Source organism: Nematolebias whitei, chromosome 1 (genome assembly GCF_014905685.2).
Source record: "Nematolebias whitei isolate Nwh7 chromosome 1, NemWhi1, whole genome shotgun sequence".
Taxonomy (NCBI): domain Eukaryota; kingdom Metazoa; phylum Chordata; class Actinopteri; order Cyprinodontiformes; family Rivulidae; genus Nematolebias; species Nematolebias whitei.
Window position 1 is genome coordinate 66162487 of NC_056498.1, and position 16634 is coordinate 66179120.

Below are 16634 nucleotides of genomic sequence, written 5' to 3' on the forward strand. Positions count from 1 at the left end.
AGGGTGTACCCCGCCCCTCGCACAGTGATTGCTGGACATGGGCACCAGCGACCCCCATGATCCAAAATGGAATGAGCGGGTAAAAGATAATGGATGGATGGATTGATATTAATAATAATAAGGCAGTCCCCATCAAAGTTTCAAAGACACTTAAATTCGTCATAGGAAATGAATGAGAGAACATTCCTCACACTAAGTCCTGCTGTCAAGTCACATGACAGAGTGAATAAACAGGTTCCTGATGCAAACAGAAAATAACTTTTGGATTTGTTTGAAACTCGCAGAAAGTAATCATCAGATAAATGTCGAGAACTGATTAAGTTTTGGAGCCATTCTGATCCAAGAAGTCTGCCACAGCTACCTCAGCAAACACAAAATTGACTATAACCTAGCCATTTTTAAAGCTTTTCAGCTGAAATTTGGTATAGTAGTAGCTGAGAGCGAATCCAAACAACTTTTGCTATCAAATCAAGAATTTAAATCAGCCACAGCCTGGCAGTCCCCGTCAAAATTTCTCCAGGAACTTTCTAGCAAATGGTAATACAAACTTCTTAAAGCTGGCTTATCAAGATTTAATTTTTATATAAACCCCTAACGAACTTGTTAAGGCTTGGCTTTGGTTTGGTGACTGCAGCACTGATCTTGTTGGAAGTCTCTGTGATATGAACAATAACTATAATTTTTTATAAACATTTTATTTCCTGATAAGATGACTCTTTTGAGCTCCAGCAGAACTCAATTTACTCTTTTGTTGTTTCTAGGAAGTTTTGAAGCTGGTGTCATGGTAAAGAGATAAGACAGCTTGGACAGAATTTAAGATAAAATCAACATTTTTTTAAAATCTCCCATAATGCTTCTGTGTGATAATATGACAATATGTTTTTATAGACATTTTCCTACAGGTTGTAACAGCATTTTTTTTTCCAGCAGAATGAAGCCTCTGCATGAAAGGCTATGACCAACACAAAGTCCAGACTGTAAACATCCACAATAAAAGCCAGAACCCAAGAATGAAGACCAAGTATGCTATCATTTTTATTTGTATTGTGGCCCTGGTCATCATTGGAAAAGAAATCAACATCATCTCAAGGTAAGATGATGACGAAATGTTGGTCATTTCAATTTCTTGAAACTTCTTGTACATTAATTTCTTTCCCTTGTTTTCCTTTGAGGTCAATGCCCTATAAACAGCTATGATAAAAATTAAATGAATAGGCAGTTGAAGTCATTCTGAGCTATTTATTTTAAACAAACATGCAAGAAAGATGTCACTTTCCTCCTAAAGCAGACGAAACAGAAACTAAGAACGAGACAGGAAGTCTGTGGGTTTTAGATTTGAAATGAAACAGCAGCAAATGTTGTGAGCATGTAAAGATACAGATGTGTGCGAGCTTTAAACCTTATTTGACCCTCCTATTAGGTTAATTTCTTGATAACTACTTTTCAGTTTCCAGTCAAAAATGATACAGTTAAACTTCTGTTTGTTTTTATGGCTTGTAAGCCTCACTCAGCTACTTAACCCTTAATTACTGTAAGAGAGTAAATACCAGAATAAATAGACCATTTTGATGACAGCATTTTTACAAGAAGACACCAATTACTGTGTCACAGAAGATCAATGACATCTGTTTTTAAATATTTAAATACATTCTGAATGAAGATCCTTTTTTTTATTATTTCGAATGGACTGTAACAGCATTATATCAGCATGTACCAGCAGGGACCTCCCCATCATCTCTGGATTATTCCTCACCGGTTGTCTCTTGGTCTGGATCATTTCAGAGTCAGAGTCAGAGTTTCTTTATTGTCATTCGCACCTCATGTGGTACATGTGGTGGAGCAAAATTATGTACACGGGGTCCCAGTTACATCCAACAATAAAATGTCTAAGAAAAACAGTAATAACATCTAAGATATGAACTAAGAAAAACATCAACTAAATATACACTAAGCACTCATAACATAAAACATTGAACATCAGCACAAACATGAACATGAGTCTGTGAGCAGATGTGCACGCATGAACACATCAACATTGAAACAGATCAGCAGCAACATGAAACAGATCAGCAGCAACATGATATGGTTTTTCACAGTGATTATTCTAGTTAGAGATTCATGAGTCTAACAGCCTCAGGGTAGAAGCTGTTCCTCAGTCTAGTGGTTCTACACTTAATGCTCCTTAACCTCCTTCCTGAGGGGAGTGGGGCAAAAAGTGTGTGTGTAGGGGGGGTGGGGTCCTTCATGATGCAGGTGGCCCTCTTCCTGCATCTGGAGGTGTAGATGTCTGTGATGGTGGGGAGACTGATTCCAACAGATTTCTGTGCAGCCTTCACCACTCTCTGCAAAGCTTTTCTTTCTGCAGCTGTGCAGCCTCCATGCCACACATTGATGCTCGAGCACAGGATGCTCTCCACTGCACACCTGTAGAAGGAGGTGAGGACTGAGCTTCCCAGACCAGCTCGCCTCAGCCGTCTGCGGAAGTAGAGTCTCTGATTTGCAGAGCTGATTTAATCTTTGGATACTTCATCATTCGTAGCATCTTATAAGTCAGGTTCCTCTCCTATCTCCTTGACTCCAGTGTCTTGAGCCAAGATGACAGAAGACCTCGACTGTGTAAATATCAAACCTGAATAGGGAAAAAAATGTCTTGTGTATGTCCTGATGCATGCTCAATAATCCAGAAAGATACCATATTTTTTGCCGTATAAGTTGGAGTTTTTTGCATAATTTGCATGCCCTGCAACTTATACAGTGAAGCAACATATTTATGTTTATTTCCCCCACATTTATAACACAATTTTTGGCTGAGAGCTGACTGTTTCATTCATTCTGACATGGAAAATATTGAACACTACCATTTGCAACCACTAGGGGGCACTTGACATATATAGCAAGCCAAGTGTCTCATAAAAGTGAGTGTAAAAGTGGCTATTAATGATACACTTGGCTTGCCATACAGAGCCACCGTCATCTCGTTCTGGAACTCCTGGAGCAAACGTCAAATCAGCTGCATTTCGCCCGGCTGCCCAGGCGAAATGCAGCTGATTTGACCAATAAAGTGCATTTTATCAAGGAAAAGTTCAACAGAGACACACCTTTACTTTAATGTTGAGTGAACAAAAAATTGTTTTTAGGTGGTTATCTTGTTAAATTTAGAAGAAATGCACAGCAAGTCCTCCCTCTGCGTGCTTCTGCAAATCGACTTCTGAAATGCAGCTGATTTGACCATTAAAGTGCATTTATTAAGTAAAAGTTCAACTGAGACACATCTTTGTTATAATTTTGAGCAAACAAATAATTGTTTTTAAGTGTTAATCTTGTTAAATTCTTGTTAAAGTCCTCCCGTGCATGCTTCTGCAGCTGCCATTTGGCAGTCATTCGATTTTTGGCACAACACCGGCCCACATTTCCGGGTTGTCAGAGGTGACGCGAAACAAACGCGACGCATCAGCGGTGACACATGATAGATGCAACTTATATGACAAGCAACATTTTTATGTTTTTTCCACTGTATTAGACATATTTGGACTGATGCGACTGATGCGGCGGTGCGACGTGTACGGCGGAAAGTACGGTAAATCTAGCAAGGTTGAGTCAGGTCCTCTGGACGGGTCAGAACCCATCCAGAGGACCTGACTCAACCTTGTTAGGTCTTGTATATAAATGACTGAAACAGTGTTTTTTGTTTATGAGAATGCCAACAGGTGTGGTTCTAATGAGGGAAACATTCTTGGGCAAACTACCTTTGGGAGCAAATTACTTTTATTTATTTATTTATTTTGGGAGGCCTATGCCCCAACTGCCTTATGAACAATCCAAACATGATTCTAAATCCTTGGAAATGGTCAAAAATCTGTTAACCTTTAGAGTTTTGTTCTGTCGTATAGCAAGTCTGCAAGGCATGCCACCCTAATACATTTATACTGATTGATAAATGGTATTTAACCCCAAAAAGATTAAACATGTATCTAAAGATGGTATCAATATAAAATGTCTAAACCAGAGGTTCTCAAACTGGGGTCCCAGGAAGCCCAGCAGTCCGTGAGTTGTAGTTTGTGGGTCCGCAAAATAAAATACAATAAATATTCACTATATCATTTTAAAAAGTACATAAATACATATGGGGGCCAATGTGCCAGTAAAACAAAGAAACTTAACCAAGCAACAACAAAAAAATATATTTCTATGGCATTTAGGGCTTTAAATGTCAGAAAATTATTTTGTAAAGCGTGGGTAAAGCATGTAAAACTATAACTAATCCTTTGTTCATTTTACAGAAAAGAGCTGTACGAATTATTATGGAAAAAAACAATGGATATCCGTTGAATACTTTATTTTATCAACTGAAAATTCTGAAATTCTATGATTTGGTTAATTATAACATTTTGTTGCCTATGTATAGGGCACATAAAGGCATGTTGCCCGTTAATATTCTAACAAATTTTGTTAAAAGAGAGAGTGTATATATTCTTAAAGGAATTGAGATGTTTGTGAAGCCTTATTTTAGGAGTAGTTTGAAGGAAAAATCCACAATAATTCAGCATGTGTTGAGTGCATAACCTGTTTTTTAATGATGCAGAGTTCAGTGTTAGAAAGTTTTTGTGTTGTGTGGAAATGTGTGAAAGTTTTGTGTGTTAAGGCGGTACAAGAGGGAGGGGAGGCAGAGCAGGCAGAGTTCAGCATCCTGACTGCCCGATGAACAGAGCTGTCTCGCAGTCTGCTGGTTCGAGCCTGGAGACTCCGCAGTCTCCTCCCTGATGGCAGCAGGCTGAAGAAGCTGCGTAGTGGGTGTGTGGGATCACCTGCCATGCAGAGGGCTTTCCGAGTGAGGCGGGTACTGTGTAAGTCATGTAGTGAGGGGAAGGAGGTGCCGACGATCTTCTCGGCTGCTCTCACGATGCGATGGAGTGTCTTGCGGCAGGATGCAGTACATGCACCGAACCACACCGTGATGCAGCTGGTCAGGACACTCTCTATGGCACCCCTGTAGAAGGTGCACATGATGGGGGTTGGAGCTCCAGCTCTTTTCAGCTTACGGAGAAAGTAGAGGCGTTGGTGAGCCTTCTTGGCCAGTGATGCAGTTTTTCTGCTCCAGGACAGGTCCTCTGAGACGTGCACTCCCAGAAACTTGGTGCTGCTCACTCTCTCCACAGTAGTGCCATTGATGGTCAGAGGAGCGCAGGAGGATGGGCGTGCATCTTCCTGAAGTCCACAACAATCTCCTTTGTCTTATCCACGTTCAGAGAGAGATTGTTGTGTCCGCACCACAAGGCCAGGTGGCTCACCTCGTTCCTGTAGTCTGTCTCGTCATTGTTTCTGATGAGACCCACCACAGTTGTATCGTCCGCAAACTTGACAAAGTAGTTGGAGCTGTATGATGGTGTGCAGTTGTGTGTCAGAAGGGTGAATAGAAGTGGGCTCAGCACGCAACCTTGGGGGACCCCTGTATTCACTGTGATGGTGCTGGATGCGTTACTGCCAAACCGTACTGCCTGTGGTCTCCCGGTCAGGAAGTCTAGCAGCCAGTTACACAATGAGATGTTCAGCCCCAGACTGTCCAGTTTAAGCATGAGCTGTTGGGGGATGATGGTGTTGAATGCCAAGCTGAAGTCAATGAACAACATTCTAACATGAGCCCTTAGTGTCCACATGTGTGAGGGCTGTGTGGAGGGCAGAGGAGATGGCGTCGTAGGTTGAACGATTTGGCCGATATGCAAACTGGAAGGGATCCAGGGAGGCAGGAAGGACAGAGTTGATGTGTTTCATGACTAGCCGTTCGAAGCACTTCATCAGGATGGGGGTGAGTGCCACCAGACGATAGACATTGAGGCAGGAGGGCGATGCCTTCTTTGGGACAGGGATGATGGTGGTAGCTTTGAAACAGGTGGGGACGATGGTCTGACTCAGCGAGATGTTACAGATATCTGTGAAGACTGCTGCAAGTTCCACTGCACAGTCCTTCAGCACACGACCAGGCATGTTGTCAGGACCAGAAGCTTTTCGGGCGTTGATCTTGATGAATGATCGCCTTACACTGTCGGTGGACAGCGTCAGCACCTGGTCATCGGGAGAGGGGGAGAGTTTATGTGCAGGTGTGCTGTTACATGCTTCAAACCGAGCAAAGAAGTCATTCAGCTCATTCAGTGTAGAGGTTGTGCTGTTACAGGTTTGTGGGGCAGGCTTGTAGTTCTTGATGGTCTGTATTCCCCACCACAGACTCCGTGTATCCTTGCTGTCTCTGATCAGGGTATGTTTACATGGACATAAGTAACCGGATCAAATGGCCGGTTGGAATAAAAGTGTGTCATGTAAACACTCCGTTCGGGTTATTTCTTGTGTATTCTTACCCAGCTTCTGCTTCCTGTCGCGCCGCTTATGACGCTTCCACTGTGGGCGTGATGAAGGAGTGAGGGTCGGTGATGGTACTGGCTTCCAGAGCAGGCCGCAGTCACATAGTTCTTTGAGTTCACTGTTTATTCCTAAAAGTGTGTTTTTTCCGACATCAAGCAGGAACTCACGGCTATACTTGCATTTTAGGACATGTAGACATGACAAAGACGTACAAGCACAAGTAAAAGCTTGCAGGACAAAGAAAACGAAAACACCGTTTTGTCGGGAGGGAGAGAAGCCGTAGCGTGTGCCTGCGCCGCCATCTTTGGTTGTATATATATATATATATATATATATATATATCTTGTGTTTAGTTCTTTTTAATTGTCATGTTTTTAAATGAAATGAATAAAAATTACATATATATATAAAAAAAAATTTTTTTTTGCATAAGCAGAAGTTTTTGAGGGAGTCCCTGGGACATTTTTCTCTGATACAAGGTGTTCCCTGACCAACATGACTTTTTTCAAAGACTGGTAAGATCTTGTCCAACACCCAGTCAGAGTTAGTTCACCTGATGAAACTAAAAGAAAATACTTTAAAAAGCTGGAGCCTCTAAATAGATTGCTGATTGAACAAGTATTTTATCACACTGAGTCAAATGAAGCAGAATAAAGGAAAACATGTTAAAGACTGGAATTTGCACCAACATTTTAACATTACACTTTCAAGGCATGTTCGTCCTCTTTATAATTTGACTGCAGAGGTAGTCAAAGATCTGAATCAATGTATGCGTGTGTACTGGGGGCAGCCACACACACGTTGATTCATTCCACTCGTCAACAACATTGTTGACTGATGTTGCAACGCAAGTTTCATCTGACAAAGCTGCCTCTGTTTGGTCTGTTAAAAAATGCGAAGACCAGCAGTGATGATTTAAAAAAAAAAAAATACTGTACCGATGGTGTGACCAAGTTATAAAAAGGGACACAAGTCCATATTTTTATCATTAGCAGAGTAACAATATTTTCTGTAAATCTAAAAAAAAAAAAAAAAGATATTCAATTTAGAGTACCGTATTTTCCGCCGTACCTGTCGCAATGCCTTATAAGTCACATCAGTCCAAATATGTCTAAAAAAGTGGAAAATCCATAAATATGTCACTTCACCTTATACGTCACATCTATTATGCGTCACCACTGATGCATTGCGTTTGCTACGCATCACCGCTGACAACCCGGAAATGTGGGCCGAAACCGGAAATGTGGGCCGAACTCGGAAATGTGGGCCGGTGTTGTGCCAAAAATCAATGGGCTGCCAAATGGCAGCTGCAGGAACGTGTACAGGAGGACTTTAACAAAAATTTAACAAGATCAACACTTAAAAACAATTATTTGTTTGCTTGAAGTTATAGCAAAGGTGTGTCTCAGTTGAACTTTTCTTTAATAAATGCACTTTAATGGTGAAATTAGCTGAATTTTGCTGGGGCGGTGCAGCTGGTTTGAGCAGCGAGCAGAACGAAGGTGGGGGGACGAAGCCGATTGTATCATTAAAAGCTGGTGAAGATTCTCAGTCATCCAAGACAAAAACATTAAAGTATAAAGTATAATAAATAAAGCCCAGTTCATTTTGTATTGAACATTTTTGTATTTGTCATTATAGCCACGTTTACTTATTACATGATACAACTGCATGCCATACAGCTACTACTACTCTGCTTCCATCTAGTGGCTGAAAATGATGCTGTACTTTTTTTCAGTCAAAATGAATGAAAACAGTCATATGTCATTCAAAAATTGGTTTATAAATATGGGAAAAAATCCATAAACATGTCACTTCGGCCTATAAGTCGCAGGGCATGCAAATTATGCACAAACAAAAGTGATTTATTAGCTGAGAAATACGATACTCAAATTTACTGAGAGACTCAGAGGTGACAAATACAGACTTGGGACAGAAGCTGCGCTTATAATTTTGTTGTGTACACAACTGAAACTTTTTGTTTGGATGTTTAGAAGCTGGTCATTAGATAACCAGTATGGAATCAGTGTGGTCTCTATTTAGAATTTATCCAGTTTCCCCCACAGCCATATAATTTACCTCTACCACTGTGTGTTCTATATGCGATAATTCCTGATTGACTCTCTGTGTTTCCTTAGGGTTTCTGATAAGCTGAATAAGAGGCAGAGTCCACAGCAGACCCCACAGACTCCCCAAGATGAGAGCAACATGACACAAAATGACTTGCTGGCGCTACTCAAAGCGCTGCCCTCTAAATGGCTTGGCAGTCGAGGAAACACAAATTTCTCTGACGAGCAAGAACTGGATGATATAGACATGTACAGCTACAGAGGCAGCCGCAAGCATGTACTGCTCATGGCCAGCACACGAACAGGATCGTCGTTTGTGGGGGAGTTTTTTAACCAGCATGGAGAGAACATGTTTTATTTGTTTGAGCCTTTGTGGCACGTTGAACGCATGCTGGCCACAACGGCAGAGACAAACAATGGGACGGGCTTAGGATGGATTTACCGTGACGTACTCCGAGCGCTCTTCCTGTGTGACTTTTCATTCCTAGAGAAGTTCATCTCTCCTCCACCAAATGACCACGTCACCCCTGCTCTTTTTCGCAGAGAGTCAAGCTTATCGCTTTGTGACGAACCTGTCTGCGCCCCTGTGAACAAAGACGTTTTTGAGAGGTATTTTTTTTCCATCTTTTAGAAGCTTGCTGTTGAAAGACGTTTTAATGTTTTAACAGACTCACTCTACTGTTAGAGAGGAAGGTGGGGGTTGGTTGCGACAGCATTTTGCATCAAACTCAGCCTCATGTATGCTACGTACAGATGTCCTAACTTTCAAAAATATATCTTAATTCAGACAAGAACACAAAAATCCTATACAAATGCAAAAATGCAGGGCCAAAAGGAGGCAATAACATTGAAATTAATAACTGATCAAAATGCAACGAAAGATGATTCAGAACATGGCTAGCATTTTCAAAATAATTATACTAAGGCATATTTTGTAAATGTCAAGTTGTTTTTAAATTCCATGTTTACTTTTTCCTTTTAGCATTGACCTTGTTAGCAACTATTTTTTTTACCACTAGTAAGTTTTAATGATTATAACAACAAAAAAGTTTAAATCTTGTCATCTGGACCAGTTTCTTTAAGTAAGAAACCTTTCATCCCCCATCCAGAGGACTTCCTCAGTCTGCGGCCTGCCAACCAGACCTGTCCCATAGGTAGCCTTCACTGCTGTGTTTCAAGCCAACCTCAGAAACAGCATGAGGACAAACCAAACCAAGGCCAAAGTGGTTGAGAAAAATGATTTATTTTAAAAAGATTATAGTGTCAGAATAAATTTATCCAGACAAAAATTTCTAAAATTGTTCAGGCATTAAGGTTTCTGTTGCACATTAATCCATAAAGCAATATTAGTCACGTGTAAATTTGACTGCAACATCTCCATTTGTTAAGTGCTCACAGACTCAAAAACCAGAGACTTGTTTTAAATACCTACACTTTAGGAATAGGGGTATAAATCACCAGCTTTACCACAATACAATATTATATTGATTTGTTTATATGACAATACAATTTTTCTTGATATCACAAAGTTGTCACGATATGATTTTGATTCTATTCGATTCACAAGTCTGCAATCGATATATTGCGATATCAAATGCCCATCTCATTTACACACAAAAATTTTTACAAAAACAATTCAAATATGATTTAACCTTTTTATTTCTGTTATAACAGGCACCAGGCATTTAAATAAAAAAAAACCAACATTTTTTCTTAATTATTGAAAAAATAAAAATAAATGACCTGTTCAGTATAGTCTCACATTTCTCATGTTTAAGTGCATTTTTTAAAACCAGTTAACTTAAAAGTGCCCTGATTACCTTTCAGTTATAAAGAAACAAAAATAGATATTGAGCTTACATAACATGGCTATCAATGCCGTGTTTCTTCTTCAGGTGAACGGCCACATTTGTTGTTTCCCGAGTATTTTAACTCACTCTGGCACCTGTTGCATACAGCATGAGTTTTGTCTGTTGAGCCGTCCTTCTGTTGGAATCCAAAATATTTCCACAGTGTTGATTTAAATCCAGCAGGAGAGTGAATTTCATTTTCTGTGTTTTCTGCCTCGTCTGCCATGTTGCTGAGGCGGCCGTGAGCGCAGCCGTGCACGGAAATGGTGACACAGACGTGCCTTGGGAATTTCAAAATAAAAGCATATTTTAAAGATGATGATATGAATCGATGTTTTAGTTTTGCCACGATATAATTGAATCATTAGTCATTTAATTGATATATCAATTTAAATTGATGTATTGTTACACACCTGTTTAGGAAGTTCTGAAAAATGTAAATTTTTCTCACCCAAATTGCTTGTATGTTGTAAGGGGTGCAAACAAATCAGAAAGAAATATTGTTTAAAAAAATGTCACTGCTAAAGTGCCTAATTTACGTTACTAATCAATTATTGGTTCTCATTTGTCGCCAAGTTTTTAGCTCGCTGATTTTAGGTTCAGACGACCCTTAGAAGTTGTAGTTAAGCATTTCTCATGTTCCCAATGCAGAAATTAAACATTAATTAACCTATTTTGCAACTCTAACAAATTTTTGTCTATAAATAGTAAACTATATTATTTTTATCTTAGGTATCACTGTAAGACTCGTCGCTGTGGGCCACTGAACTTGACGCTTGCCTCTCAGTCCTGCTTGTCTAAACAGCACCATGCTATAAAGACTGTCCGTGTGCGACAGCTGGACACGCTGCAGCTTTTGGTGCAGGACCCTCGCCTGGACGTCAGAGTTATCCAGCTGGTTCGAGATCCACGAGCCATCTTAGCATCTCGCATGGTGGCTTTCTCCTCACAGTATAAGACATGGAAGGCCTGGGCGCAGGACGGCCTTGTACCTGAAGATGATGAGGAGGTGAAGAGGCTCAAGGGGAACTGTGATCATGTTAGGATTTCCGTAGAGATGGGGCTGAGCCAGCCAGACTGGCTGAAGAGTCGATACATGTTGGTGCGGTATGAGGATATCGCTCGGTACCCGATGGAGAAAGCAGAGGAGATGTACAGGTTTGCTGGCATACCGTTTAGTTCCCAAGCTAGGGAGTGGATTTTGAGAAACACGCAGACAACACAGGAAGCCAGTGGAATATACTCCACTCAGAAAAACTCTTCACAACAGGCTGAGAAATGGAGACATAGCATTCCCTTTACACTGGCTCAGGTGGTGCAGAAAGTGTGTGGACCCACTATGAAACTGTTTGGATACAAGTTTGTGGAAGACGAAAGGACGCTGATCAATAAATCTATTAGTCTGCTTGAAGATAAACAATTTTATTAATCAGGAGGTGTATCTAGAGAAAACAAACTACATACAACCGATCAGAATCTGAAGATACCAAAACGTCATACAACAGACCTAACAAGCAAGGCTACCACACACAATGGTGACTGCAACATTTGTAGTCATCAATAAAGTGCCTAGTTTTAACATTACACTTTATAAAGCAGATAACTTATCAGCATACTGTATTCACCAAAAAGACTGATGCTTTATGTCACAACCTTTATTTAATTTGAAACTAAATACGTCCATGTGTCAAGTTTGATCACAGGTTTCATTAGTAGATGGTGACGTTGGGATGTTTTAACAGATTAACAAAAGTATATTTTTGTTTGCAAGTTGTTTGTGTGTAAGCAGGAAAAAAGAAGGAAGTTTTGTAATTAAAAGTGTTGATTATTTGGGATTATACTGAAAAAATGCTGGAAATTTTTCTGGTTATTCCTAACGTGATGTGTTGTTGACATATTTTCAACATCTACTCGGATAAAGTGAATGTGTCTCCATGGGAAGCTATATACATCTATATCTATATTTATATATAGATAAATCTATATCTATATTTATATAGATATGTATAATACTGACGAAAATCTCTCCAGTCAGTCTCATGGAATATGCCTTACCTTCGACGCATCTTCATCCTCTCCAGTCTTGCTTTGCACTGGAGCCACCATAGCAGTATACTGTGTCTTCAATTTCTGTTCTACCTCTAAGTATGGTAAACAAACTCGTTGACAAAAGATCTTTCTTCTCAAATCATCATGTCACATTACTACCTAATTTAAAGATCATACACTGGCAATTATGAAAATATGCAGAATTGTTGCGCAGTGAGTTTATTCATAGTTTACTAATGAAAGAGATAAAATCTTCAAAAATAACATGACAAAGTGTACCCTTTTAAAAATCTATGTTGTGTGTGTTTTTATGACCACAGGGTGCTTGCTCATGGTGTATGCCTTTAAGAAAAACCCAGGTGGTGGGTTGATGGTATATAAAGGTAACCACTGTGAGTGAGTATGGTTCAATGGCAGCATTGTGCTCAGTTTGGCTGAGGCCTCAGTGAAACTGCCATGCTGCTCATGGAAAGAACGTTGCCTCCTACATTTATACAGTAGTTGGTTTATATGAGTTATGCTTAATAAACACATTCGAAAGGTTTTGAGTTGTCAAAAAAGAATTGACTGTACAAACTTTGGTAGCTTAAACTTTTAATATAGGAAAAATGTGCTTTTTTTTGGTCACTTTTGAACTAAAATACGTCTAAATTTAAGTTTTGCTTGTTCAACTTTTACATAATTAAATTCGTCTGATTATCTACAATAGTTATCTGTAAGTTAGATTTTTTTCTTGCAAAGTTTTGTCAGTTTGTAATGTTTTTTTAACTTACTGTATATAAGTTTCAAACATTGCAATTTGCTTCAGGTAATTCAATTCAGTTAAGTTTATTTATATGGCGCTCACATATTTTATGGTCTATAGTTTTCCAGAAGTCAATCTTTTCTCTACATCCATGGTCAGAATGTGTGCTCTGCTAAATTATGGTGAATTTTTGTGACAAACTGGAAAACTTTTGTTTATTGAGTGGTTTTAATGTAAATATCCTCTTTCTATCTTGAATTGTGTTGTTGTTTGGCAGTTTTACATTAAATGGAAGGCGTATCCATCCATCCATTTTATTTTAATTTTTTACCTGCTTTTTCATTTTATCATGTTACATTGGAGCTGGGTATACCCTGGACAGGTCGCAAGTCCATAACTTAAACAATACAACAAGTATTAAACAACAATTACTTAAACAATTGCATATTTATAATATACATGTAATTATTTTTGCTTGAATGCTTTTGTGCTTTAAGTTTTGATTTAAAATAAGTAGTTTTATTACATAAAAAATGTTTTTATATAAAAATGTTTTTAAATTTTACCAAAAGCTTCTGTCAAAAAAGAATGATCTAACAGTTCAAAGATAGAAGACAGAAGATTTTAAAAATAAAAAGGTTTTAAAAAATAATTTGTTTGTCATCTTGATATTAGTATCAGTTTCTTTCTATTTAAAATGTGTAATGGATCTTGAAAAGGAAAATGTGACATCAGAACATTATATTTTAATTGTAATTTCCAAGCATAAATACATGGTGGATGAGAATGGCATGGATAAATTGGGGATTAATGTAGGATTGTTAAAATGCAGACTGTTGCCAAGGATCCCCCAAAAGCCTGAGTGTGAATTACGCAGAAACAGGGAGCCCATTCAGCTCCGCATTCTTTCTGTCTGAATGAACTCCCAGCTGAGGGAAGGCACTTTGGAGTTAACAGCTGCTGGCCAAGCAAACCACTCTGCTGATGTTATTTCTCCAGCAGCACAGCAGGTGTTTCTATACAACACACAGCAGAAAAGCTATTGGAGCTTTTTTCTCTCTCTCTTTCAAGTTCCCTTAAGATATCCTGTGGTGGTGGGACTACTGGTGGTGCTACGGAGTTTTGAGAATGATGAGTGAGTCCATCACAAGTAGCAGCTGCCACGGCATGACCCTGAAACCGGATTGCATGTGAAGTTCCAAAGCAGAAGGGGGAAGGCAGTTCAGAATGAGTTACAAATGAAAGATGAAAAGCAAACGTGACTAGATGGTGTGACTAGACTAGACTAGATGTGATAAGATGGTCTCTTTGGTACTCCCCCTCCTCCATTGCCGGCCCTCTTCCTTGTTGACAGTCATGTCAAACTGATTGAAAAAAAACAAAGTCCATGCTCAATAATCCAGGTATACAATCCAACATTTTTCAGTCAGGTCATCTGGACAGTTTCTTTTTTTGTGCTGAAACGTTTTGCCTTCGATCCGGAAGACTTCATCAGTCAAGTTATCACAAACAAAACTGGTTTGTTCCACTTTGGAGTAAGCTGTTGGGGGAAGAATCAGTTTTGTTGTGTGTTTCCTTGACTGATGAAGCCTTCTGGATCGAAGGCGAAATGTTTCAGCACAAAAAAAGAAACTGTCCAGATGACCTCACTGAAAAATGTTGGATTGTATACCTGGATTATTGAGCGTGGACTTTGTTGTTTAAAAGTAATTGTACTTACAAAATAAGTGCAACTGGCTAAAAATTTACAAGTTTGATTGTCATTTATAAGTAGAATTTCAACAAACTTTGCATTAAAACAACCAATATTTTTACCCCGCTAAACATTTTGTGGTTAAGATTTTGGAATGCACTTCTGATACCAAGGGGGTCCTTAGTAAAATCTATACACTGCTCAGTTCATACTATGATACCGGTTTGAACTCCCTTAAACTGAAATGGGAAACGGACCTGGAGGAATCCATCTCAGATTCAACCTGGAGAAAGATCATTAAGACCATTTATTCATCCTCAATATGTCTGAGACATGCTTCAATTCAATTCAAGGTAGTGCACCTTCAGCACTTGTCCAAAGACAAGCTCTTCAAGATCAAAGCTGACTTGGACCCTGCATGTAATCATTGTAAACAAACTCCAGCTACACTTTTGCATACATTCTGGACCTGTCCCAAACTGCAGACCTTTTGGCAATCTATTTTAGACACCTCCCCTGAGATATATGGGAAACTGTACACCCATCACTAGGAATGTGCGATATGTATGGTATACGGTAGAAACGCTAGACATTTAGCCTATGATAGAGATCTGTATTCTACCAGCTAACTGCAGTAATGCTGTGTCTGATGTAAAATCAGAGTTGTCAAATTTAATCGTTAATTTTTTTAGTTTAAAACTGTGCATAAGTGGTGCAAAATCAGAGTTGTCAGATTTAATTGTTACTTTTATTGAGTTGAAAACTGTGCTTAAGTGTGCGTAATTCAAGTGCCTAAGCGTAAGTAAGTCTTTTCTTCGAGAGCTAAGTAACGAAGCTACAAGCTAACTACGGCCGGCTTGTCGTAGTGTTGCCATATTCGGATGCTTGCGCAAAATGCTGTGTTCCATCGAAAGTTTTTTCTTTCCGTCAAAAGCTAAAGTAAGCGTTGGTCAGCTTTAGAGAAACCTGCACTCTGGTCTGTGAAAAGAACGCTGTGTTGTGTGATTTTACTGCGAGACCCTCTGATCAAAGCCACAGAGGAAACTGGTCGCCATTTTGTGTCAGCTCTCCTTAAAGTGGAAGGAGACGCCCACTAGAGGGTTGGAGGGTTAAGTGTTTTCAGTGTAAAATGCTGCTCTGTTGCTGTTCATTCCTTAAGTGAAGACGGGAAACTGTTAAGGGTTAACAACATATTATTTTGTTTAAATCATATGGCTACAACTACATTTAATATCTTTTGCACTGTTTTGCACTACAAGAAAGAAATCTAATACTTGATTTGTTTATTAGTTAAAAACTCTCTGGACCTAGTAGTGGAATTTTCTTAATTGAGATTATTTTGTGGTATAGCAGTTTTCAAAATAAATGATGGCAAAAGGACACCCTACGCTTTTTTCATTCCTATTGCAAGTTTTATACCAAAAACATATCATTATGTATATCGTTATCACTACCCTTCACAATACATATCGTGATATGAACTTTATGCCATATTGCATATCCCTACCATCACAATTCATCTCACTGTTCGGGGTGGTCTCTGTGGATACGTCCTTCAGCAAGTAATAGAAGGATGTGATTGGTTTTGTCTCTCTTTTGGTCAGGAGACTTGTTTGTGCAATTGATAGGACCCACACCCCCCAGCATATGTACATTTGGATAAGAGAGGTGATGTATCATATTCATCTGGAAAAAAAAAAAGATATACCCTGAAGGGTTCTGTTAAAAGATTTGGGGACACTTGGCAGCCTTTCATGTTGTTCATAGAAAACATGTCAGTGCCTAGTTAGTTCATTTGTGTGTGATTGATCCAGTGTGGGAGGGAAGGAGTGTGTGGGGGTGAGGTATTTATGTTTTTTTTTTTTGTATGTTAA

General features: G+C 39.2%; 1 protein-coding gene across 1 annotated transcript; it reads left to right on the forward strand.

The window, feature by feature from the left end:
- The first annotated feature begins 930 nt into the window (after positions 1-930).
- chst3a (carbohydrate (chondroitin 6) sulfotransferase 3a) lies at positions 931-11702 on the forward strand. The gene is made up of 3 exons (XM_037686818.1): positions 931-1090; positions 8493-9032; positions 11006-11702. The coding sequence occupies exons 1-3, from the start codon at positions 945-947 to the stop codon at positions 11700-11702; spliced, it is 1383 nt and encodes a 460-aa protein (XP_037542746.1). The 5' UTR covers positions 931-944.
- Positions 11703-16634: the final 4932 nt, after the last annotated feature.

Coding starts and splice junctions, on each gene's coding strand:
- chst3a (XM_037686818.1), top strand. CDS start 945: ATGAAAGGCTATGACCAACACAAAGTCCAGACTGTAAACATCCACAAT. Junction 1,091..8,492: donor GAAATCAACATCATCTCAAG/GTAAGATGATGA, acceptor GTGTTTCCTTAG/GGTTTCTGATAAGCTGAATA. Junction 9,033..11,005: donor AACAAAGACGTTTTTGAGAG/GTATTTTTTTTC, acceptor TTTTTATCTTAG/GTATCACTGTAAGACTCGTC.